Source organism: Amblyomma maculatum, chromosome 4 (genome assembly GCF_055883805.1).
Source record: "Amblyomma maculatum isolate TAMU_Amacu chromosome 4, ASM5588380v1, whole genome shotgun sequence".
Classification (NCBI taxonomy): Eukaryota; Metazoa; Arthropoda; class Arachnida; order Ixodida; family Ixodidae; genus Amblyomma; species Amblyomma maculatum.
The window spans coordinates 87078924-87102952 of record NC_139347.1 but is presented as its reverse complement, the minus strand read 5'-3'; the positions used below and the strand labels follow the sequence as shown (position 1 = coordinate 87102952).

At 46.0% G+C, this 24029-nt stretch overlaps 1 protein-coding gene across 4 annotated transcripts in view; it reads right to left on the bottom strand.

Moving 5' to 3' along the window:
- Nucleotides 1-18565, bottom strand: part of LOC146191585 (TBC1 domain family member 1-like) — a 55623-nt gene extending 37058 nt beyond the window's left edge. For 3 of the 4 annotated variants that reach the window (XM_084602101.1, XM_084602102.1, XM_084602104.1), the window contains exons 1-5: nt 17669-18565; nt 12795-13064; nt 9378-9603; nt 4576-4967; nt 406-550 (exon numbers count right to left, since the gene is read on the bottom strand). In XM_084602101.1, the coding sequence (XP_084458227.1) occupies nt 406-550; nt 4576-4967; nt 9378-9603; nt 12795-13064; nt 17669-18109 (1474 nt within the window). In that variant the 5' untranslated portion in view covers nt 18110-18565. The remainder of the gene's footprint in view (nt 1-405; nt 551-4575; nt 4968-9377; nt 9604-12794; nt 13065-17668) is intronic. The other variant, XM_084602103.1, reaches the window with a different exon arrangement.
- Nucleotides 18566-24029: the final 5464 nt, after the last annotated feature.

The window sequence follows — 24029 nt, the reverse complement described above, 5'->3', positions numbered from 1 at the left end:
CTACTGCAAAGGCAAATGGAGAGATTCCCCTAGTGATACAAAACTACCCGTAAATTGGCTATCAACAGTATCAATGTTTTTTGTTATACTATCAACAGTGCAAAACGACTACCAAGAGTACTTCTATCAAAATGCAATCAACATTATTACTATTGGTACTGCCGCTGATAGCATTACTACCGATGCTGTGAATGTGCAGTTGCTGGCCAGCGATACTTGTACAAAATTTGCAATAACTGACTATAAGCAACACTCATTTCACACAGTTTATGAGCGATTTCGGGTGTGAATGAAATAAATTATTTAAGTTGGCAGTTAACGACTCCAAATATATCTAGCGATACATTCATACCCAAAAGCAATTAGCTGCACCCTACCAATAAATTTACCACAGCCCCGACGCACCTTCCAGGTCGACACACAGTTTGTGGAAGCGATGCATGGGACAGGAATCGCACAGTGACTGCACTGCGGAGCCACCTTCTTTCTGCACCTGGCTTTGGTGAGCACTGCGGAAGGCTTGCTTCAGCGTCTGCATGATCTCGTTCGCCTGCGGCCAGAGGGGACACACATCGACAAGCTGGGCTACAAGACCAACACAGAGAACCTCAAACTGAATACATGCAAAACCTTACCGCAGCAGTGTGTCAGGGAAGCTTTGAGAAATGTGTTTCCTCACGAAGTGCACAAATAAGGTAAAAATCCCAGCAAACGGTGAAAAATTAGACTGTTTGCTGACAAATGTATTCTGCATTTGTCAGCAAATGCTGACAAATGCAGAATTTGCTGACCCCTGGCTGATATGTGCCCAGGAACCAATACATATACAGGTGCGTCGATTGTAGTAAATGACGGTAGAACAGAAGCTCCTAGCCCGACACGCAGAGAGCTCAATGTGCATCATGAGTACATACCAGACTACCCGGACCGCCGCTTGTGATAAAATTTTATGTATTCCGCGATGCTATGTTGCACATAAATAAAACAAAGTCTATATATAACAAAAGCCCATATTTATACAGACTCCCAAGCTACAATAAAGCAATTCAAAAGAGTGACAAACACACTAAGTGCAACTCAGGAGATCATGCACTCAATAAGAAAACAAAGATATGCATCCAGATATACTGCACACAAGAAAATGCTCGGAACACTGAACAAAGAAAAGCAGACAACATTACACACCAAGTTCCAACAACCCCCGGTTCCCTTTTGATACCTGCTCCGCTCTCTCCATCTTAGTAGCCTCTTTAAAAGAAAAATCCTCATGCCCTCATTCCCCCATGAACTCTCCTCTTCCCTCATAACTTAATAAGATTGGAGGAGGTATTCTTTAAAAAGAATAAGGGCTGGAGTGGCCCTTACCCCATTCGTCACATGCCAATGAGGCTGTCAAGAGGACAGGGGACCCATCACTTGCCCGAAGTGTTCCACACCGGCTGCAGGGGTGCACGTTCGACAACTGCTGAGGACTTGTGAAGGGACAAGGTCATCAAGGACACTGATTTTACAGGAAGTGGGACTAACAGTGACAAGGAAGAAATATTTCTCCAAATGGCTGATCGAGAATAAGAAGAGCAAGAACCTTCTCAAGTTCCTGCATGAAAGTTCCTTACATGATTCCTTATAATATACAGCAAACAGAAATTACGCCTTGTGGCAAATCTGTAAAATAAAAATTCCAGGTGCGCACTTAAGTCTGCTTAAATGGAGTAATGCGAAAGCATTTCTCTCAATGATGCCAAGTCAGGGACTCAAACCCATGACTATCTTTGGGAAACGAACCCACGACCTTGACTGGCAATCAAAAACCGTTGACAACATTTGAACCCATGACTTTGGGACTCGAGCGCACGACCTTGACTGAACTCAAACTTTTTATCATTCTTGAAACGCATGACCCCTTTTGGAACTCAAACTTTTGACCTTCCTTGGGACTCGAGCTTACGACCTTCTTTAGGACTTGAACGTACGACCTTTAATGAAACTCTAACCCTTGACCATAGTTGAATCCGCATCTTTCTTGGGGGGCAAGAACCTACGGCCTTCATTGGTCGTGCAAACAGTCTCATCACAAGCTCTGGTCACACACTCTGCCGACACCCCACTCTGGTGATGCCACTCATAAAATAAGAAATGCTTTTGCATTCAAGGAAAAAAAAAGAAAGAAAACAGCAACGTTCTTAATCATCAGTGGCTCAGCTAGCATTGGCGGGGCTTGAAAGAGTTCAGCTCTTCAAAATGGCCATCACCATGTAGTATATGCAAGTGGGACTCCTTGTCGACTGCGTTGCAGTGCCAGAAAGCGGTTCAATATGAACGGTCACAAGCGCCTGATTGGGTGCTTCGGGGATGGAAGCGGGTGCATTGAAATAAAATTTTTGCAACCTCTCAAGAGCGGTAAATCTTGCCCTGCTATCTTAAGTCCCTGTATGCTGGATTTAGCAGAATACGGAAGCACCAAGGACAAGAAACCTGGAGGAAGTCTGCAGCAACCTACATCAGTGGTATCTAAACAAGTGCGATCGAAACATAATTTTTCCTACACAGCTAGCGCTCATCATCTGGATTATCATGCATGTATAATCGTCTTTATTTATTTTTTTTTTTTGCCTGGTAATAGAGGCCTTCCAACTGTCATCATGCAAGCTGTTATATGCACACCAGAGGTGCATGGGCTACAAAGCACCATGCAATAGGAGGAATTTTTATGCAATCTCGTGCCTTGCCAGAGAGAACTGTGACTCAGCCTCCTTCAGGAGCCTCGTGCGAAATTACGAAAGTAGGCTTCCTCATATATCTATTGTAGCTGACCAAAATGACATATTATGCTGAGGCATGCAAAAGGAAAGAAAAATAAAGAGCCTCTGCCCGTGCCACAAAATGATCAAAATGACAATGATAAATCTAGAAGATTTGTACCAAGGTGAGTGTCATGGACAATAATGAGATAGGCAGTAGTGAACAGCAGTCCAGACGTTCCGCCAGTGACAAAGGACGAAGTTAAGAAAGCTTTAGAAACTAAGAAAAGGGGTTAAACAGTCTCTGTGTGGTCACATCAAACTTCATATATAGTACTAACATTTGTTGCTCATGGAACGAAAAATGGTAGGGGTAACACAAAAAGATAGGTAGCGTGCAGAGTGGGTCAGAGAAATAATTCAAGTTAATGACATTCTAGTGAAAATCAAGAAGAAATGGGCATGGGCAGGACATGTAGAGCATAGAAAGGACAACCGATGGTCGCTTAGGGTAACAAATTGGATTCCAAGGGAAGGAAAGCATAGCAGGTCATGGACATGTGCATTAAGCAGGCAAAATATTATGAATCAACCAAAAGCCACCCGCATTTGTGATTGTTTGAAGCAGGCGGTCAGCCATGTTGTTTCCATGATTCGTGATATACAGGAAAGCCCACTTACGATTGACCCATACGATTAAAAATGGATCCAATAGCGTAGAAGACACCCTTTCACTACTTTTTTTTGGTAGTTTTAATTCACTCTTTGAATAGTTTACCTAGGTGCAGCAGTTTCACCAAGTCTGTGAAGTATTCAATCAACGCCACATATGAGGAAATTTCAGGCATTAGAAAATTCTCGCATAAAAGCTGGACTAAAACATGTGAATAAATATTACAATATTTCATTTTTAAAACTTTGCGATAACACAGCTGAAGAACACATATTTAATGGTTCGCAGATTTTTTTGCAGCAATAATATTGCGTGTTTCGTCATCCCAGTGTAAATCGACAATCGTTCGGTCTACTTTCTCGACAAAGGCTTCTCGATAAAATCAAGGGTCCAGCAACTGTCATCGTCAAATTAAAATGCGACCATGTAAACAGACCATTAGCAACAAACTTAGCGTTTTCCTCTTGTGCGATACAAGAGCCTGGAGTGCTATGAATCTCACGCCCATGAAGGCAGCTGAATTAGCCTCTAGCTAGCATACGCACTGGCATAACAACTCACATTTCAAAGATCGTGCATATGCCTACTTCGGCGCTCGCAAAGAGCCCGACTTGCTCAGCGTGATCCGCGCACTGTCTGCCATGTTTGTACAGCAAAGTAGCCTGCATCGATGTCGACTTTGGCGAAGCTGTCTTCTGAGATGGCTTCGTGAGAACTGGAACGCGTCCCAAAATGGCTGCTGTCCGGCTAGTTGTCTAAGTAGGCATCTCCTAGGGAGTATTCAAATGTACCCCGAGTCAGTTTTATTAGTATACTCTCTCTTTATGTGTAGAGCTAGCTTCTGAGCCTGCAATATGACAAGTACAGTTCTTTCACTGCTTTATTCAGTGTGGTAAATGTGGCACACTTATTCAGCACAGAGTGTTCCTTATTACACGTGCTCTTTTCATTTTCCTCATTTGTTTCCTTTAGCGTACTGTCCACTCCCACCAAACCCTGTTTTTGGAGAAATGCAGTATTGATATATAAACACATAACCGAATTCATTTAATCCTCACATTAACTATGCCTCATGGTGCACGAACACCATGCATGTCACTTTCAGGTAACCCCATGGGCTCCAATCTCATTGAAGGCTGACTCCTGGGAAAGCGGACTCACCACTTGAACAGAGGAGCACTTGAAGATGTATGCAATGTACTTGTCAGTGGCAGACAGCGATGCGTCGCGGCAGTTGAAGCCAAAGTGGTCCGCATACTTGATGCCCTGATAGCAGCGCGAGATGTCGGTGAAGGGCCTGCTGACCAGAATCTGCTTGCGGTCGGTGCTGAGCAGCCGCAGCTCCCGCTGCAGCACCAGCAGCAGCATGGTGCGGTTGCTGCGCCGCTCTGGCTGCAGCAGCCGCCGCAAGTCCACGGCTCCCCCGCTGCTCACGCGTGGCCGGAACGTAGGCAGTGATGCCTGCTTTGTAGGCCGCGGCTGGTCCCCGCTGACTGAGCGCACGCGGGCCGTGGATCCCCCTGTGGCACGACCACTTCCTCCCGCTGTGGCTGCTGGGTAGACAGCGCGAGCTTTTTACTACCCAGGAGACTGCATAAGCATGCACAGCCGACCAAGCCTGTACATCATTCATTGTTGCAGCAAACGTGCAGCAGGCCCATAGTGAAAAAAAAAAATATGGCCGATTTGAATAGTTAATCGAATACGAAGTAGGTGTGTAGCACCACTTATCCCCGCTATACCTTTCATGCATACACTTCAGCGATTTACACTCTCTCCAAAATCTTCCCTCAGCTCACGCAAGAGGTGGCCAGCAGTCACAAAGACAAACAGCGGAGGCGGTTGCGCTTCCAAAACACACAACACACAAACCTAAGGCCCAAACATTGTTGTGCTTCAGCACGTCGAGCCCGGCGAACCTGCGCCACAATGCCAGATGGACCAGCTTCGTCCATTGCGACGCGAAGCAAACGCACATACGCTTGTGCAACGCTGCCCTGGGACGGCCGCCACGTCCGCAACTGACACGCCCCTCTCTCACTGTCTTACTCTCTAACTGGGTGCATCATGCTGTCGCTCCGCCCCCTCAGTGTTAGATCGTGGGATGTAAGCGTTGCCACTTTCCCTTCCTCTTCTCACGTTCACGGAGAGATGGATGGACAGAGAAAGAGAGAAGCTTCTACTACAGCTCCACGGCTGCTCCACCTCCTCAATGCTGAGACGCGCGTAGCCACCTTCTCTTTCTCCGCTTCAAGTTCACGAAGAGAGAGAGTGAGCGGCTTCAGATAGATGCCGGCGAAATCCGTGATTGCGGCTAGTAGTGCTATGCACTAAAAAAAGTAAGAAGGGGAACAAACACACATCTGCACCTGCAAGCTCAGCACAGTCCATTGTCATGCAAAAGGCTCTATGTGTTACACATGAAGGACCACATGTCAATATTCAATAAAATGAGCACAACAGTTCTATGAGAATAGCGACTGTCTGAACATGAAGCCCCATGCGTATGTGAATCACTGTTCTGTCACTGCATGGTGCCATTAAACAATGTGGATGAATTGATCCACAAAATATTTGTAAAAGAGATGCCACTCACATCTCTTTTAGAAGCAAAGATTATGTTAATGAGTGTGCTTTCGAACTTAACCTTGGTACAACATGACAGATGATGCACGACCTTCACAAAGGCACCAGAAGAAAAGAAGAAGAAAATAACAGGGTAATCCTTATAGTATGCGATGAAATGTATCTGCTTCAGCAGTTATTAGTCGTACATCTTACACAGATCACCTTCGCAATGCGTCTTTGAATTTGATTTCGCTGTAGACTTCTGGTGGGAGGAGGCTTCTAGAGGATGCAGGTGCGTGAGTAGGTGAGTGAATGGAGCTCTTCTTGAAGGTGGAGGTTGCAAGCTCACAAATGGGAGAGACATTTTAAGCATGAAATGCTTTTAGATCTTGTTGCTGGCTACCTTGAATTGATGTTGAGCCAAAACCGAGAGCTATCATTTGGGCACCGATCGAGGTTGAAAAAACCTTAATGAGACGAGTTCTCTACCCTCGTACGAGACCGGAATACAAACCCTAGGTGTTGCTCAAATGAATTACAAAAATCATTTTTAATTTCTTCTCAATGTATGTAGAGATATAACTCAAGCTGTGCATTTAAAATAGACCGAGTTCTAATTTTTTAATTTGCCATTTCTAGAAACGCTGTGCAGGTACATGCAACCACACCCTTCATTATCCTCCGTTGGCTGTCAGGGACTCTTGGGAGAGGGCCGCACCATGGGACGGCTCTCTCGCGCTGTCCCCAAGAATGGCAACACGGTCGCATGTCCGTAACCATTTCACGCTTACACCTACTCTTGATTACGGGAGAGGCAGTCATTTTTTCCACTAAGGGCATGCATATAAAGCCGGACATCAAACCAGGCTTGTTGGTGCACTATCCCAGGATGCTCAGTAGGAGGCACCTTCAAAGCCAAGATGGTAAGCCAGTTTGCTCTGATCCGCTAGCAGCGCTGGGGGTGATCCCTCCCTGACACACACAGATTATGGGTTTCTTGGCAAAAGAAAACTATACACCAATAACAGAGTAGAAGACCAGAAACACAATGTTTCTGTAACCATTTCATTACGTAATATACTGAAAGCTACAATATTACATAATAAAGTGATATTTATGGAGGTGACCAGTTTCTACCTGTGAGAGCACAACCGAATGCTGGCTGATGTGTGCGGTATGTGAACCTGAATAAAATACATCCATCATCTATCTAGCATGCTTGGCAAAGAGAAGGCAGAAGAATGAGATTCTTGACAGCACAAGATAAAATTGAATATGGGTTTGGGAAAGGAGAGGGGAAAAGTCTCAGCCCATTAGGCAACAATTTAACAAGGCGATTTGTCTTGATCTGCACAACTAGTTATGATTTTTGCATGTTAAATAAGGCCCTACATATCCCTTGCCAATGATGACGACATCTGCTCAGATGAAGACAAGCCTTCTCGTCGATATGCTGTCGACAAAAGGGACGAAAACTCCCATTTCCCAGCCCTTGTGCTTCCCGGTGTGCTGTTGTCAATGGCCAAAAAGGGCCCCTGGTTCGTTAGAAACGGCTCAGACACCACATGCATGGGTACGGCACAGAAGAGGCAAAGCGGAGCAAGAGTTGTTTCTGAGGTATTATTTTTGTGCCCTCTGAACCGCATCTGGCATTAGTAGACATAAACAGCACATCTGTAGATGAAAAGAATTCTGTATATACCCAACACCTCTGTGGCAGCACGACTTAACACTGTGTCAATTTCTCTGCCTTAAAATTTACCGTGAGTCATCATGTGCCAATCCTGATTTCGAAACTGGATGCAGTGGGCAGCTCCAAATACTCGTGAAGAAGATCACGCTTGCCCCATTGAATTTGGGTCAGTTTTCGAATCCACCTCTGCAGTTCCAGAACCAGAACTACACCTCTGAGATCCACCCTGCTTTCCATGGCATGCAGAAGCTTTGTTGCATCACTACTGAGTTGGCGTTACGTTCACGAACCAATACTCCTCCGTTATTTACATGAATGGCAGTCTTGCCTGTGCAAGCTGCCGCGGGTTTGACTATACAAAAGCACACATCCACTGTGCGTGTAGAGCTAAAACATAAATGCTATGCCATGCACTAGACTGTCTTGATCCTCGCCTGCTGATGGAGATTCTCTGATGGTGGCCGCAGCATTTGTCGGCCTGCCAGGCACCGCTCCATTTCTTGAGGACATCGGGCCTGCGCGACAGGCTCTGACTGAGCCAAGTCCTCACCAGCTTCGTTTCAATCTTAGCTACCCTTAAGGGGCGACTTTTTGAAAATGAGATTTCGGAAACCTGCCACCCATCCACTACATTGTAATTTATTCACTCCCTGTGTCATTCATTCCACTAGGTGCAAACGAGCTGAATAATTCCCACCTCCGTATGTTTCTTCTCGGGTTTTTTTTTTTTTTTTTGAGTGTCAGTTTACAAGAAGGGTATCTTCGTATCTAGAACAGATAAAGGGATCATTTTTATTGTAGCATGTTCTTCAGTGAATAAATTGTACAATGTTGGCAGCAGATTTCTCATTTTGTAATTGTTAATATTTTTTTTCACATTAAATTAAATGGCTTATAAATCACTTTTCCCTAAACTGAACTTCAACAAGTTATTGCCTTAATTAAAAAGTAGTTCTTATGTTGCATTTCTTATACTGTATACTAGCTAGCCACTGGTTAATAATAGTTTTCTGATTAGTGGTTTTTTCCCTGTTTCTGGAAACAAAGAAGTGAAAATGTTGAATATTTTGAAACCTAATAATAAACATATCAGAAACTGATTATATTTTGATATCAGCGTAAAAAGCTGGTTAATACTCTGCATTGCCATTGCATTTGGTCTAAAAGTAAAGTAAATTTTCTAAGAGCCCTGTCTGCTCTTAACAAAGCGTAGGCTTCGCAAACTGGTTATCCTTTGCGCCTCCTCACCTTTCTTTTTGAACCGCTGGACACAGTAATCTGACAAGACTCGAGGAACAACAGGGCTACTACACTCACCCCTTGTCTTTTTACAAGAAAGGCTCCCTAAACAAGGTCATAAACTGTGTACACACGGCCCACTGCTACACACAGCATCTGCAACCAGTGCATACCAGGGAGCTTATGGAAACCTTGTGTGCCCACACACATGCGAGGCAGACAATTCCTCTGAAGATGAATGTAGATGGCACGACCAATGGACAACTGTCACTCATCAGGCATTGCTGTGTCCCAGACGTCGAAATTTCCCTAACTATACATATTCCGTTCTTCTGGCCACGAAATACCTTGATAAAGCATGTACAAAATGAAAGGCCACGCTTATTTCAGCCAAAGATTTCCCGATATTTCTGCAATGCCAGCAATTGAGTTTTCAAAGCTGCCCTCAAGAGCTCCCACTGACCGTTCTGCAAGTCCTGGCACAGTGCCTGGCGCGACTGGGCGTCCAGGCTGTGCGTGTGTGTGATTAGCGTGTGTGGAGGTGGAGCCAGAAGTGATGCACCCCCCGAACCACCACCGCCACCACCGCAGCTGCGCAGGTCCTCGAGCAGTGCTTCCCGCGCATCTGCCGGGTTCCCCTCGGAAATGTTCTCCAGTGAGCTGCTCACGCTTTCGGCACTGGACACAACCTGCAATGACCGCCAGACATCAGCACCTTCTTAAAGACAGTGCAAGGTCCACAAGAGGTAGCCAGATGACAGCATTTGCTCTGGTGCACACTCAGTGCAGGTCCGAAATGAGTCATCCAAAGCTACTCCCAAGAGAAAAATGCACTAGTGCGTCTGCCCAGAGTTAGCTCTCTCTGACAACAGTGCTCCTGTATACAGCCACTTCACAGAATGTCATTTCTAATGAACAGATCAGCAGTTTTTCAATCATGGGGCCAAGTGACCTTCACTGTAATGTAAAATAAAGTGCGTGATTTACTGTTCTTGAACTGGCCAGCTAGAAGTCCACAGCCCCTAAATCCGCGCATCTATCTATTTGGCACTCAATGGACTGTAAGTGTGCCATTTAATACTAACATACTGTCTCTCTTGTCGCTACACAGCTCGCATCTAGAACCTCTTATCGCATGAACTCAGCATTTCAAGATGCTCTTACAGCTAACAATGTTTATTGTGGGCTTCGTTCCTTCATTACAGTGTTGGTCAACACTTGGTGCTGAGGGCTGGTGTAGGCATCATCTGTGGTTTTCCACTACAGCCTGATAAATAGCACGCACTTAGGAGCAAAGCTGTATTAAGTGTCCCAGGATATTCCATAAAAGGCCACAACGTACACTGTCCATCCTAGAATACAGCGTCCCTTAGGCACTAGGAAACAGAATCAAATCGTCCTTTCGGAGAAGCTTTTCGTTGCTGCATTGCACACACCATGGGATCCCAGGTTAGGCATGCTCAGCAGACATGAACGAGACAAGACCACGAGAAAACAATGAAAGAGCAAGCGCTGCTCAGTCTTAAGAAAATATTGCTACTTGGTCTCCATCTCGGTCACACACCAGTGCGAATCAATATACAGGCCACAAAATTCAGGAAACTATATCAAACAAACAATCACTACGGACTTGTGTGGCCTCATCTAACTGTGCCAGGCTTCTGAAAAATACCCTCAACTCTTATTGACTGTATGCGTTATGTTACATTTAAGTTCCCTTTAAGCGTATGCATTCTGAATCAGATATTTTTGGAACTGTGGTGCTTTTCACATACACCCTGACAGGCTTTGTACCAAGTGTCTTTCCCGTTAAAATCCCCAATGGAATGACAGTATGTACAAATAAATAAGACAAATAAATAGCAAATCAGCCAGCATCAACCATTATGAACTGTCAGGTCAGTCAACTGTTTTTTCTTTTTGGGAGGGAAAAATGAGCATAGTAATCAACAATTGGGACAAAGCAGTATGTTTCACCTCATCTTGAGAGCCCTTGCAGTTAAGAGTGATCTCATAGGTGGACGTCACCTATGAGAACACTTGTAACGGCAAGGGTTCTTACAGAACCTCACAAGCTCTTGATGAGAGATAACGACGAGGTTGAAGCTAAGGTCCTGCCCTTTGAGGCTCTTTCCTTTTCTCTGGAAGCAAGATAAGCCCTCTATATTTCGAGATGTGCTCTTGCGAGGAGAAAAATTCATGGTACCACCTTCAATTATATATTGCCTTCTTGAGGTTGCACGTCAAGCTCATTCGATAGTAACTAATTCTAAGAACGATCTCTGAGGGGTCGACTACTGGCCAGAAATGAGCACATTAGTGAAACAGCTTGCCAAGACACATACAGTTTACCAATCAATAGTCAAATTGCCTGATCAAGGAAATCCATCTACTTCTGTAGAATTAAAAAACTTCTTCAAAGTTATGGAATCAAACATTGGCCAACTGCCATTTATCATCAGCAAGCTGCTAGACAAGTGGAAAGGTCTAACTGGGCAGTGAAATACACATGTAAGCATGTAACCATGAAGGCTGCCCTTTCTGTATCACAGAATATTTGGGAGCGCATCACTCCATACCACATGCAATTAATGGTAAAGAACCAGATGCTTTCCTGCGCAGTCGGCATTCCAGAACCAAATTAAATTTTGTGGGCACTCTTCATGAAACTTCTATTACCATCCTGCAGAAGAACTGACAGCACTGTGACAGAGAGAGAGCCGAGACGAAACAATGAGAAAATAAGTGTGAGGTGGACCTTCGAAGAGTAGCTGGTCCCCTTGCTTTCAACCCAGGTGAAAAAGAGCAAGTCATAATACCTACAGTATCCATAAGTGTAAAGGGGGTTTCAGCATACGTTCCTTCTCTTACGACGGTGAATCACTGTCATGCCGAAACCTGTGAGTTGTCCAACGGCGAGGTTCAGAACTATGGGAATCTGATAGCTTTCATCGCACCGAGAAGTCATACACCCTTACTCTCTTGTGAAAATTTACTGAGTATGCCGTCTCCTTCAAGTGGTGCAGGCAAATTACCTGGACCAGCTATAACCACCAGCTACAGCAGTCAGGACATCCAGACTAGCCCAGTTATGCATGTGTTTGATGACTCTCAGAACGTTCAGAACATAACCACCTCCACATCACCGCCCCTAACAAAGTTCTCTGACATTGAGAACATCAAGTTGACCAAGAAAGAAACTTCAAAGGCCGTGCAAACTGTGAATTGAAAGAGTTCAGCTAAGTCTCGGTTTAATGTATTAATGTCCATTGTGCTTATTCTATGTGATTAAGGGCAGTTAAGTGATATTTGCTCCAAGGAGAGGAAAGATATACAAATCTTGTGCAGGGATGCCAACTTATTAGATGGCACTACAAATCATCATACTGTCTTTATCATGGAGCACAGCATAGCATCATAGACGAAAATAAAGTGCAGCTTATAACTCTCCAAAAGACTTTCCACAGAAAAGTCACCCAGTTTGGCTCATTGTAGCAAGGTTGATAAGCAACATGGGTGCGCAGGTATTTTGTGACAAGCATCGAGAATGAACTGTGTCCAAAATACTCCCTTGTTCTGTGCCCCATTACAATGAAAGAACATCTTAGCGTCTAGCTTCAAAACAACTTCAGTGAGAATTTCAAGCTATTCACAGGTGCAGCAGTTATTAAAGCCAGAAAAGGACCCGAGACACCTCAGTTTAGGCTTTTTTTTCTCCAAATAAATAGCATTTCTGTGAGGATTAATGACACACTGTTTTTGAGCAATTTGAACTTTTTCAGGTCTGAACCAAGACGACACTATTCTCAAAGGCTAAAATACAAACATGTTATCACTACTGTCAGCAGGACTGAGACCACTGACAGAAGGAAGGCCTCACCGTGGGGCCCTCGGTGGCTGCCGGGTGCAGCAAAGCGGCGTCGGCCGCCTGGCGCACACGTGCTCGCTCCACTGCATCATCGAGGAAGTTGTGCGTACTCTGCTTCGCCGAGCCCTTGATCTTGCCCACGTAAAGCACCTCAAACTGGTGCACTCCGCTGGCACCACCCACGTCAGTACAGCTCCCTGCTCGCACCAGCGGCGTGCTGGCACCGTGATGCAGCGACAACTCTTTGCTCACCTCCCGCACCGTCATGAACAGTTCCACTACCTGCAATACAATAGCGAATGTAAGACATAACATAGCACGGAGCACATACCTCGGTGAAGGTCATCATTGCACAGAATACGTCCCCCGGCCAAAGTAATCTCGTCCAACCCTAGCTACATTTGCTCTATCGGCCAACTTTGGCAACATTTTCTCTCTTGACATCCACATCCCCTGAATGTTCTTCACATTATATGCCCCATCTCCAAGTCTGTTTTCCTCCTCTTAATTTCTTTTATAATATTCCTGTTGTGTGCCTCTACATTACCCCTAAAAATGTTCCTTTCTTGTTATTCTGTGCTATCATCAACACAATTTCAAGCTTTTCTGCATTGGGCTCCAAACTCTAACCCCATAGATAAGCGCGGGCAGCTTTTTTTTTTCCCGGTATATATTAGCAACTTGTAAGAGATGAATTGCGAATGCGTGAAAGAAAGACCATTTCAATGGCACTTCCTTCTCACTCTACAGACCTGCAGTCACTACTGTGCCCAAGTAGATACACACCTTACAACTTCCAGTAATTCACCACCAGTTGCTCCCTTACATTATTTCAGTTATATTCATGCCAATTTTTAAGTCTACTCTTGCGCTCCATCTCCTTTGATCCTCAAGCATGCAGTCCAATTTCATTCCCAAAATTATTTGGCACTCTATGTCATCATCAAATTGGAGGCAATGAGAGCATATTTATAGCCGTAATTCACAAAATATTTATTTCTCTCTACACTTCCCAACTGCTTTGCTGGCAAAGCAATTAAAGACTAGCTTGATTGTTAATTATTTTCTCAAAGTTAGCACGGCATCTTTGTTAAATGTGATCATGTTATGAAAAGTAAAAATAAGAGACCACCACTTGCCACAAAAACATTGTCATCAAGTATTGGAGAACCAGAATACCATAGCTACCTAATATATATATATGAAAGAGTTAAATGGCATACAACTTCCCTTTTAAGAGGAGTCTTCTAAAAATACCAGTACGTTTTCCAGCATTGCATTAAAGAGGCCTGTGACAAGAGTAATACCATCATGCTCCTTACTAGAAGGACTGCTTCATCAACAAACACCAAATGCCACCCCATAGGTGGCATAGCTTTGGTCTTCAGACAGCTGCTGGCACGATGATACTGGAGGCAATTTTTCAGCACTCATAGTAAATGACAGGCCAGCACAAAAGTTTTATGCCAATGAGCAGAGGGTGATCAGTGCTGCAAGTAACTACCTAAATGACTTGTCTCCATCTGATTAGTCCAAACAGACTAGACAGCCTGTACCATACTTGATGCTTTCTCATTTTACTCGTTGATGCTTGAAGTCAAAGAACAGAAATTGTTAAGTAATAAGTTTAAGTGCACGAAGGAGCCTAAAAATCTGCCGTGCAAGGCTCAGAACTTTGCTGGCAAAGTGTAATGTAAGAAAACTTACTATGAATGTGGTTTGGTTTGGTTTGGTTTGGTTTGGTTTGGTTTGGTTTACACGGTTTAACCTCCCAATGAGACTCGGGCTATGGGAGGCACTGTAGTCGAGGGCTCTGGAAACCTAAAGCAACTCATGCTATGAGAAACGCCGTAGTGGAAGGCTCCAGAGATTTTGACCACCTGGGATTCTTTAACGTGCACTGACATCACACAGCTTGTGGGCGTCTTGCTCTTTACCTCAATCGAAAAGCGGCCCCCATGGCCGGGATTGATTCAAATGCATATCCAAGAGAAATACTATGACCAACCGGTCAGACTGCCATGTCGACGTGTAGACTGTTTAGTTCAAATGACACTTCCATCTAAAACCAAGCTGTACTTCATTCAATCTGCTTTTGGACCAATTTTACAATTTGACCAATGTGGAGCTCTTTCACACTACCCAGTTAGAACAATTCCAAGTGGAACCAAATGTACTCTTTAAAGAGGCACTGAGAAAAGCTTTGTCCGATTATTGTTCTCCGTAAAAAACGATTTTCTGGCTCCTTCTGGTTACGGTGATGTACGACCGCCAACAAAAGAAGTGCACTTAATATTAAGGCAACAAACTTGAATTTAAAGACCCCCCATCAAATTATTCAAACTCATGACACCTGCATCAGAAAGGACTCTGAAGTCAGTGGCAGTGCTGCGTAGCTTGCTGCGCATGAAAAATATTGCACCTTTTATGTGTACAAATAAAAACAAAAAAGGTGCCATGCCAATGTAGGCAAACCATGTGCTGTGTACTCGCTCCACAATCACAACTTACTGGGGACCATTGCATTCTGTCATTTTCCCTGGCACGGCAAATTTCTTGGCAGCATCCCTGACAATATACTGACTTCTTCCAGTTCATAGAATTTCCTTAATTCTACATTTTTCTGATTATCTTTAGCAAAAGAGGCTGGGTAAGTGATTCTTTTTTGCGCCAGCAGTGAATAGGTATTCTGGAATTATCATTCATGCAACAACCAAGGGTGGCTGTGCAACGACCACACACATATTTATTTGTCATGCCCCGATAAGAAGTTTTCAGAGCCTTATTATAAGTAGCTATCTCCTACTGCATCTTGCTGTTTAGATTTTCACCTCCTTACTGAAAACACACCATCAAGAATACCCGCATCAGTAGCAAGACTAAAAACACCAACAACCCTGGCAAGCGCAAATAACTTGCAGTCAACCTGGGAGGCTTTGTGCCATCAATAATCTGGTCTATAGTTAAAAGCGGTTCAAGGGCTCATTTACTGATTCCAAAGTAGAAGCTTGAAAGCATTAAAACAGCTTTTGGTGATGCTTCCTAAACCTCGTCCTTCCCATATATGGCGCCATACTTGCAAAAGTCTGAGGCCTCCAGCAGGTCAGTGTACACATATAAGGTACTCTGCGATGTCAGTGCACATTAAAGAACCCCAGGTGGTCAAAATTTTAGGAGTCCTCCCCTATGACGTCTCATAGCCTGAGTCGCTTTGAGACGTTAAACGCCACAAACCAAATAAAGCCTTTCTCACTGAGCTGCAAGCATTCCAAGATAAGATTATTAGTATCAAGACTAGCCACCATCTTGAGCCATCTTGAAGTTTGTGGATTGTGGGGTTTAACGTCCCAAAGCAACTCAGGCTATGAAAGACGCCGTAGTGGAGGACTCCGGAAATTTCGACCACCAGGGGTTCTTTAGCGTGCAGTGACATCGCACAGCATACAAGCGCCTTGCTTTTCACCTCCATCGAAAAGTGGCTGCCGAGGCTGGGATTCGACCCCGCATCCTTGGGCACAGTAGTCGAGCGCCCTAACCACTGCGCCACCCCGGCGGGGCGAGAGCCATCTTGAATCCTTTTGGTTTGCTTGAAGAACAGTTTAATACCATGTCAAACTGGTCATTCATTTTTGGTCTGGTGCAGTCCTCTTTTCACATGTGAATCAAGCCCAGCGAAAGGGCACAGTGACCTACAATATGCTACTGACTACACTACAGCTATGCACACACAGAAAATGCACTTAACACACATGCTGCAGATGCTAATAAAGGTGTTTCGTTTCTTCTCTTTTTCCTCTGCTCATTTATTCTCATTGGTAATGGGGCAAGCACATGACCAGCTATGCCTACCCTGTTATCAGAAGTGTGCTCCTAACCCAATAAAGATACAAAATTTGGGGACAAAGCTTTACCTTCAAGGGTATGAGGTGACGACATTAATGGGCTTCCCACGTGGGTCCTAGTTGGCGGACATGCACTTTGCTACTTACTTAATTACTAACCTCTTAATATGTGTACCTATTGTCTCGCAGATATTCATCAACATAGTCATCAGCTACCACAACACTGACAACACCAATGCAGGGCTTTTCACTGAATGAAAGCTTCAACACGAATGCCTTAAAAACTTGGGTTCACATAAATATGTGGTGCCAGGTACTCGTGCCTCCTTGCCACATTTTCTTTTGAGTCATCAAAAAAAATATATGCTATCCAATACACTCACGCTTACATGTTAATTGCATTTATGCATTCTTGTAGCCAGACAGCTAGTATCAAGCGGTGCGCACACAATGTGCTCAGGTGTAGCAAGAGCTTGTTGAACAAGAAGACCTATATGCACCATTCTTGTGTCATGTCCCACTCTAATTTGACCTGATGCATGTAAACTAAAGGCGCATGAATATTATAGTTCCTTCTTCGGTAATCAATGCAGAACAGCAAAGCAAAACACTGCTTTCAGGCAGCATTTGCGACCTTCACAGCTACTGTGTCCTATAAAATTGTGTTCAATGGAACTAAGAGAAAACAATAGGTCACAGTACGCACGAGTTGGCACTTAGCCAACATGTCCTTCATACAACGCAGAGCCCACTGCCACTGCACACTGGAACAACCCATTATGAAATACGCACTTTTAAACGCTTGGTCAAAACGCACGTAATGCAACAATGCACGGTTTTGACCATGACAAACACATATGAACCTTTAGTGTAAATATTGAGTGTACTACAAGGCACACGCAAGCATGTTGTATTATGTCAGTAAGGTGTCTACTGAATCACCAGGATTTCCAAACTTTTCTATCGCACGCAGTCATCATCGGCCATGTGGCAAAGCTGGTAACGAGACGGCAGCTCGACCACGGGCCTGCAAGAACCACTAACCGTGTCCTTGTCGCTGGCCTGGAAGACGTGACAGCGGGGAGGCTCGTCGGGTGCGTTTCTTTGTAGGTACGTGAAACAGGCTCGATCCGCATTCGCCTGCGAGAACTTGGAGATGGACTGAAGCGGATGGTCAAACACCAGACGGTCATCGCTGTACGAGCGCGCCTTGAGCGACGAGTCGCGCACTTCGAGAAGCACATCTAGGGGCTGCCGGAGGCCTTCTCGCCGCAGGTCGGCCACGATCCACGGCAGCATAGGCTGCGTGTACCTCCGGTCCAAGCACATGGAGCCCAAGTACTTGACACAGAAGTTGCGAGCCAAGGGTCCAAGGGTGGCAGGCCGCTCACACTCTTCGGCGGCCGCCGTCGGGGCGCGTCCCTCCATGCCCGGGATGTTGAGCTTCTTGTAGAAGCGTTTGCGCAACACAGTCGAGTCCAGCATCAAGGAGACCGGCTTAACAGCCGCTAACCCTTCCAGACACACACACGGACAAGCATCGCGCACCGCCGAAAAGTCGCCGGTCACCGATGTGGCGCGGCGCGTGCTCGGAGCCCCATCGGCGGCGACTTCCCACGGCGATGACGCCGGCCCCAGTCGGATGCTAAGTCAGCCTCGGGCAGCAGCACACAGCTGTTTCACGGTCGAAAATAGAAGTGCGAAGGATCGGCAGCTCGCACTGATCAACCGCGTACGAAAGCCAAGAGAAGGAACGTGACTGTTGCTATGTAGGTCTGCAAATTTGTGCCACACTTTAATTGATGAGCTAAGGTGTGTCGACTGCTCACTGTCAAATCAACAACATAAACGCACGCGCTGCACTGCGCGGCGACACCGCACCGACCTTACCGTTCCTTCGGAAAAAGGACGACGGTCGCATGAACTGCGCCTGCGCGAGCGAAGAGCGCGCGTTGACCGACCGCGGACCAACGAGCATCGTCGTGTTTCTTTTCCCACATATTGTTCACACGTAGCAACCATGTGGTACCTAGGTTCGCGAGTCGTTCCCTAGCTCAGCGTGGAGCCCGGTGCCGTGGAGTGTGGTGCTCTAGCTCTAGCAACCTAGCAATTTTGACGCCTCGCGTACGGTTTGGCGATTCACATACGAGCCCTTGAGGCGTTTTATGGCGTTGTGCGGCTTTCGCACATACGATTAGTGCGCGGTTTTTTGGGGAAAATACATCACCCCGGCGTGAAGGGTGGAATTGTTCCTGGCTCTACGGGGCTGGGACGGTAGGTCAATGCCGCTTTTGGCGGGGGCTATCCAGCCACCGAATTTTTATCCGTTGTAGGCCGTCATTGCACCCGCCATCGCTTGGATGGCGGACGACGGCTGTTGTTGCGGCGCGCGTCTTCCTTTTCTTTTTTTCTTCTCTGTTTTCTCTTCTGTCCGCACGAGGAGGTCTCAGCTACAGAGCCGTAGCAGGCCAGGCTCGTGCATTTTCTTTTCCTTCCTACACAGCCACAACAACCTCACATCGCGCAGCGATACATAGGCAACTCGGGGGGTGTATGGGCTATGGCTGCATGCCTGCACCTAAACCTGCACCAGCCTGCGCGCACCACGTACGTACGGGGAGGGAGGAAATTTTTACATTTATTTATTATGGCTATATTTATTATTTATTACATTTTTTTTCTCGGCGTGTTTGGAATTACGCATAAACAACACATTGGTCGCAGCGTGAAATTTTTGAACGCTTGTTAAATATAATAATTGTTGATCATAAGAACTGTCACACTTTTTATTTATAGAAATGGAAAGGCGCGGTAACTGTCTCACTTGTTTTTCTGTGGACACCACAACCGCGCCGTAAGGGAAGGGAGGAAGGTGGGAGTGAAAGCGGAAACAGAGAAAGATGAGCCGTAGTGGAGGGCTACGGAGTAATTTCGACCACCTGGGGATCTTTAACGTGCGCTGACATCGCACAGCACACGACGCCTCTTCGTTTCGCCTCCATCGAAACGCAGCCGCCGAGGTCGGGTTCGATCACACGCGGCCCAGTGTCACACTTGTTTTGTGGACACTGGGCCGCGCCGTAGAGGGAAAGTTGGAGTGAAAGTGGAAAGAGAGATCGAAACATCTATGTGCGTGGAGGGCTACTGAGTAATTCCGACCACCTATAGGGATCTAATGTGCACTGACATCGCACAACACACGGACGCCTCTTCGTTTCGCCTCCATCGAGACGCAGCCGCCGGCGCCGGGGGTGACATACGCCTGGAGGCTGGAGGACGGGTATAATCTGGAGCCGATTCTCCATGTTGACCTGCGCCTAAATATATAATTTTAATTAGCTATAGATTGCGTGATACACACAAAAATAAATTATAATTGATTCACAGGAAAAGAATGCGCAGTATCTTTCACACAACTGATTGATTTATAGGAATTGGGAAAGGCGCGGTAACTGTCTCACCTGTTTTCTGTAGACACCTCAGCCGCGCTGTAAGGGAAGGGAGAAGATGGGAGTGAAAGCAGAAAGAGAGAAAGGGCCGGGTGCCAGCTAGTGGAGGCCTTCGGGGTAATTTCGACCACCTGGGGATCTTTAACGTGCACTGACATCGCACGTGCAGTACACGGACAGCACGAATTCGTTTCCGTCTCTATTAAAACCCGACCTCGGCGGCTGCGTTTAGATGGAGGCGAAACGAAGAGGCGGGACGTCCGTGTGCTGTGCGATGTCAGCGCACGTTAAATATCCCCAGGTGGTCGAAATTACTCCGCAGCCCTCCACTACGGCTCCTCTTTCTCTCTTTCCACTCACTCCCACCTTCCTCCCTTCCCTTACGGCGCGGTTGAGGTATCCACAGAAAACAAGTGAGACAGTTACCGAGCCTTTTCTTTCCTATAAATCAATCGGTTTAATGCCCCGCCCGGGTGGTGCAGTAGTAAGACGCCCGACTACAGTGCCGGAGCACCCGGGTTCGAACCCGCGTCCTCGGCGGCTGCGCGCGTTTCGATGGAGGCGAAACGAAGAGGCGTCCGTGTGCGATGTCAGCGCACGTTAAAGATCCCCAGGTGGTCGAAATTACTCCCCAGCCCTCCACTACGGCTCCTCTTTCTCTCTATCCATTATCACTCCCCCCTTCCTTCCCTTACGGCGCGGTTGAGGTGTCCACAGAAAACAAGTGAGACAGTTACCGCGCCTTTCCCTTCCTATAAATCAATCAACAAAAAAAAATCAGGAAAAGAAAATGGACGGGCCTGCTACTGGCTCTGTAGCTGAGCCACCTCCGCTGCCTCCAGCGGACAGAAGAGAAAATAGAGAAGAAAAAAAAAGAAGAGGGAGAGAAAGACGCCCGCCGCAACAACAGCCGTCGTCCACTACCGAAGCAGCGGCGGGTGCAATGACAGCCTACAATATATAACGTTCTGGAAAACAAGTGAGACAGTTACCGCGCCTTTCCCTTTCTATAAATCAATCAACAACAAAAAAATCAGGAAAAGAAAATGGACGGGCCTGCTACTGGCTCTGTAGCTGAGTCACCTCCGCTGCCTCGTGCGGACAGAAGAGAAAATAGAGAAGAAAAAAAAAGAAGAGGGAGAGGCCGCAGCCGTGTCTCCACCACTGAAGCAGCGGCGGGTGCAATGACAGCCTACAACATATAAAGTTGCGGCGGTCAGGCTGTCCCAGAGAGAGCGACTCGCAGGAACGGCGGCGGGTAGGCAAATCCTCGATTGGGTAAACCTACTAGCGCCCGGGGAAGGCGAAAGTGTCAGAGAAAGCATAGATCGAGAAATCAGAAAGCATCTATACGTCTCGCCCATACCGAAGAACATGCACCCCGTACACGACGAGGGGAGGAGAAAAAGCAGAGCTAAGCACCTCGCTAACAAATTGGACAAACTCCCGCCGGGATCGGTCGCCTACACCGATGCAGCGATCGGGAAAGAAGGCGACGTAACCTCGGTCGCCCTATTGGACACTGGGATCGCCATAGGAATAGAAAGAAATCGAGATCTACCGCCGGTAGAGGCGGAGGAGATTGCAATAGCCATTGCCATTGCACGACCAGGCGTGAAACACGTCATCAGCGATAGCAAAGCGGCGGTTAGAAATTTTAGCAAGGGTAGAGTCAGCAATCGTGCTGCAAAACTTCTGAACGAGTCGTCTCTCGCCGAAAGCGTGACCATAATCTGGACCCCAGCACACGCCGGTCTCGCCGGCAACGAGGCTGCCCACATGCTCGCCCGCTCCTCGCTACCTCGGGGTGCTGCGGACGCCTCCACAACATCTAAAACCAAAGAATGTATAGGTACCTTTAGGGATGTAACGGACAACTTGAAGAAAGACCGGAGGATATATCCGCCACCGGTTAGATCCCTGAGTAAAAAGGAATCGTATGACTGGAGAAGACTCCAAGCTCGAAATTTCTTTTCGCCCCTGTGGAGGAGTTGGACGGGTGCCAGAGGGCGGAAGAGGGACGGTGCAGAAACCGAAATTTGTAAATTTTGCGGCCACGTGGCAACATTAGATCATATAATATGGAGATGCGTTCGTGCCCCAGGGCGCAACGCGATTAAAACTAGCGATGAATGGGAGACCACGCTAAGAAGCTCCGACGAAAAAACACAGCGATTCGCCGTCCGCCTGGCGGCCGAGGCTGAAGACCTCTTCTCCTAGACGAGGCCGGGTGTCCTCTGGCCGCGGTGTGACAGACTGCCTCCCCGGACGCCTGCGTGCGGACTCGTAGGTGGCTGCTGCACCATATTCGGCGGAAATAAATGTTCTTCCTCCTCCTCCTCTGTGGCTGCTAGCCCCCGTCCTGCCGTCCCAGCCCCATAGGGCCAGGAACTGCCACCCTTCACCACCTCCTCAACAATATGACAAGCAATGATCGACACAAAATGACATAAAAAAAGAAACACAAATCCAGAAAAAGTCAGAAACAACACAGCGTATATACAAAGCTACACGATGAGAAAACAAAGATCGAAACTATATATATCCCCTTCTAGTTATGTTTCATCCTATTCATATTCCAAATTTCATTCTAGCCAAAAAAAAAAAAGATCAATATCAAGGACATACTGCAACTCAGGGCACCTGTGATATACTAAAAAGTCGTTCTAGTTCTTTAAATCATTGGATTCAAAGACAATTTGAGGTATGTTGCATTCTTTCACTGTTTTGGGGAAAAAACTGTTCTGATAGGAGTTTATAGGAGTTAGTTCTACTAATGCTCTTTTGTTGCACCAACATATACATTATGTAAGATTTAAGCAATTTACGTAACATTTTTATAACATCTATTATTCCAATATTCGGGGCTATGTGGGATATATGCATATGAAATAAAGTTTAAAGCAAGCATGCACAGCAAATGTAATTCATCATTATTAGCAGCAGCTGGACTATACCCATTATACAAAGCGAAGGCCTCTCCCATATACTCCTCCAATTAACCCTGCTCTGCACTATCGCTGCATCCACTTAACTTCTCCCTGCATACTTCTTAACGTCATCCACCCACATAACTTTCTGCCACCCCCTGCTGCACTCTCCTTCCCTTGGAACCAAGTTTATTACCCATATAGTGACCATCGGTTATCCTCCCTTCACACTATATAGGTCCTGTCTATGCCCATTTCTTCTTTTTTTTCTACTAATATGTCATTAACTCGAGCTTTTTCTCTGACCCACCACTGCATGCATGCTTCATCTCTAACATTACAGCTACCATTCGTTCCATAGATCTCTGCATTGTTCTCAACTTGAGTAGAACCCTTTTTCTAAGCCTCCGTGTCTAACCATGCTTAACGGAGCTTCTGCTCTGCATAACTAGGTTCAGCTGAGTTGGACCACAGCTATATTTTTTCTGAAACTTTTTTCCTGAAGGCTGCTGCTATTCTCATGGAAGTGACAGCATACGCAACTGTACTAGATGTTTTAATTGAAAAAGACGAGAAAGACGAATTGACAAACTGCAAAGCGGCGAATGAAAACTGCAGTCAAAATACCGTAGTCCTATTTTGTGCACTGTCAAAACTTGTCCTTCGGGACAATACTGCTTACTAATTCCGATGGTGCCATTTTTAGGTATGCATGCCAGTCCATGAAAGATTGAAGGACATGATCCAGCTAGATCAGGGCTCGCACTATGCAATGATCAAATCTAAAACCTGTCATGTCAAATATGTCACAAACTGATCATTCAACCCCCTATTGGTCAATTCTGACTAATGGACTTATGTCGGCCAAAAGGAGTGGGGCTAATTGACAGATTTCCGGCAGTTTTTGTAATATGATCATATGCAATCGTTCAAAGTTCAATCACATCACAAAAACTGTCACATCTGTCAATCCCCGTTCCAATTGGTCTGTCCCTCGACGAGTAGAAGCGGGGCTAATTGATGGGA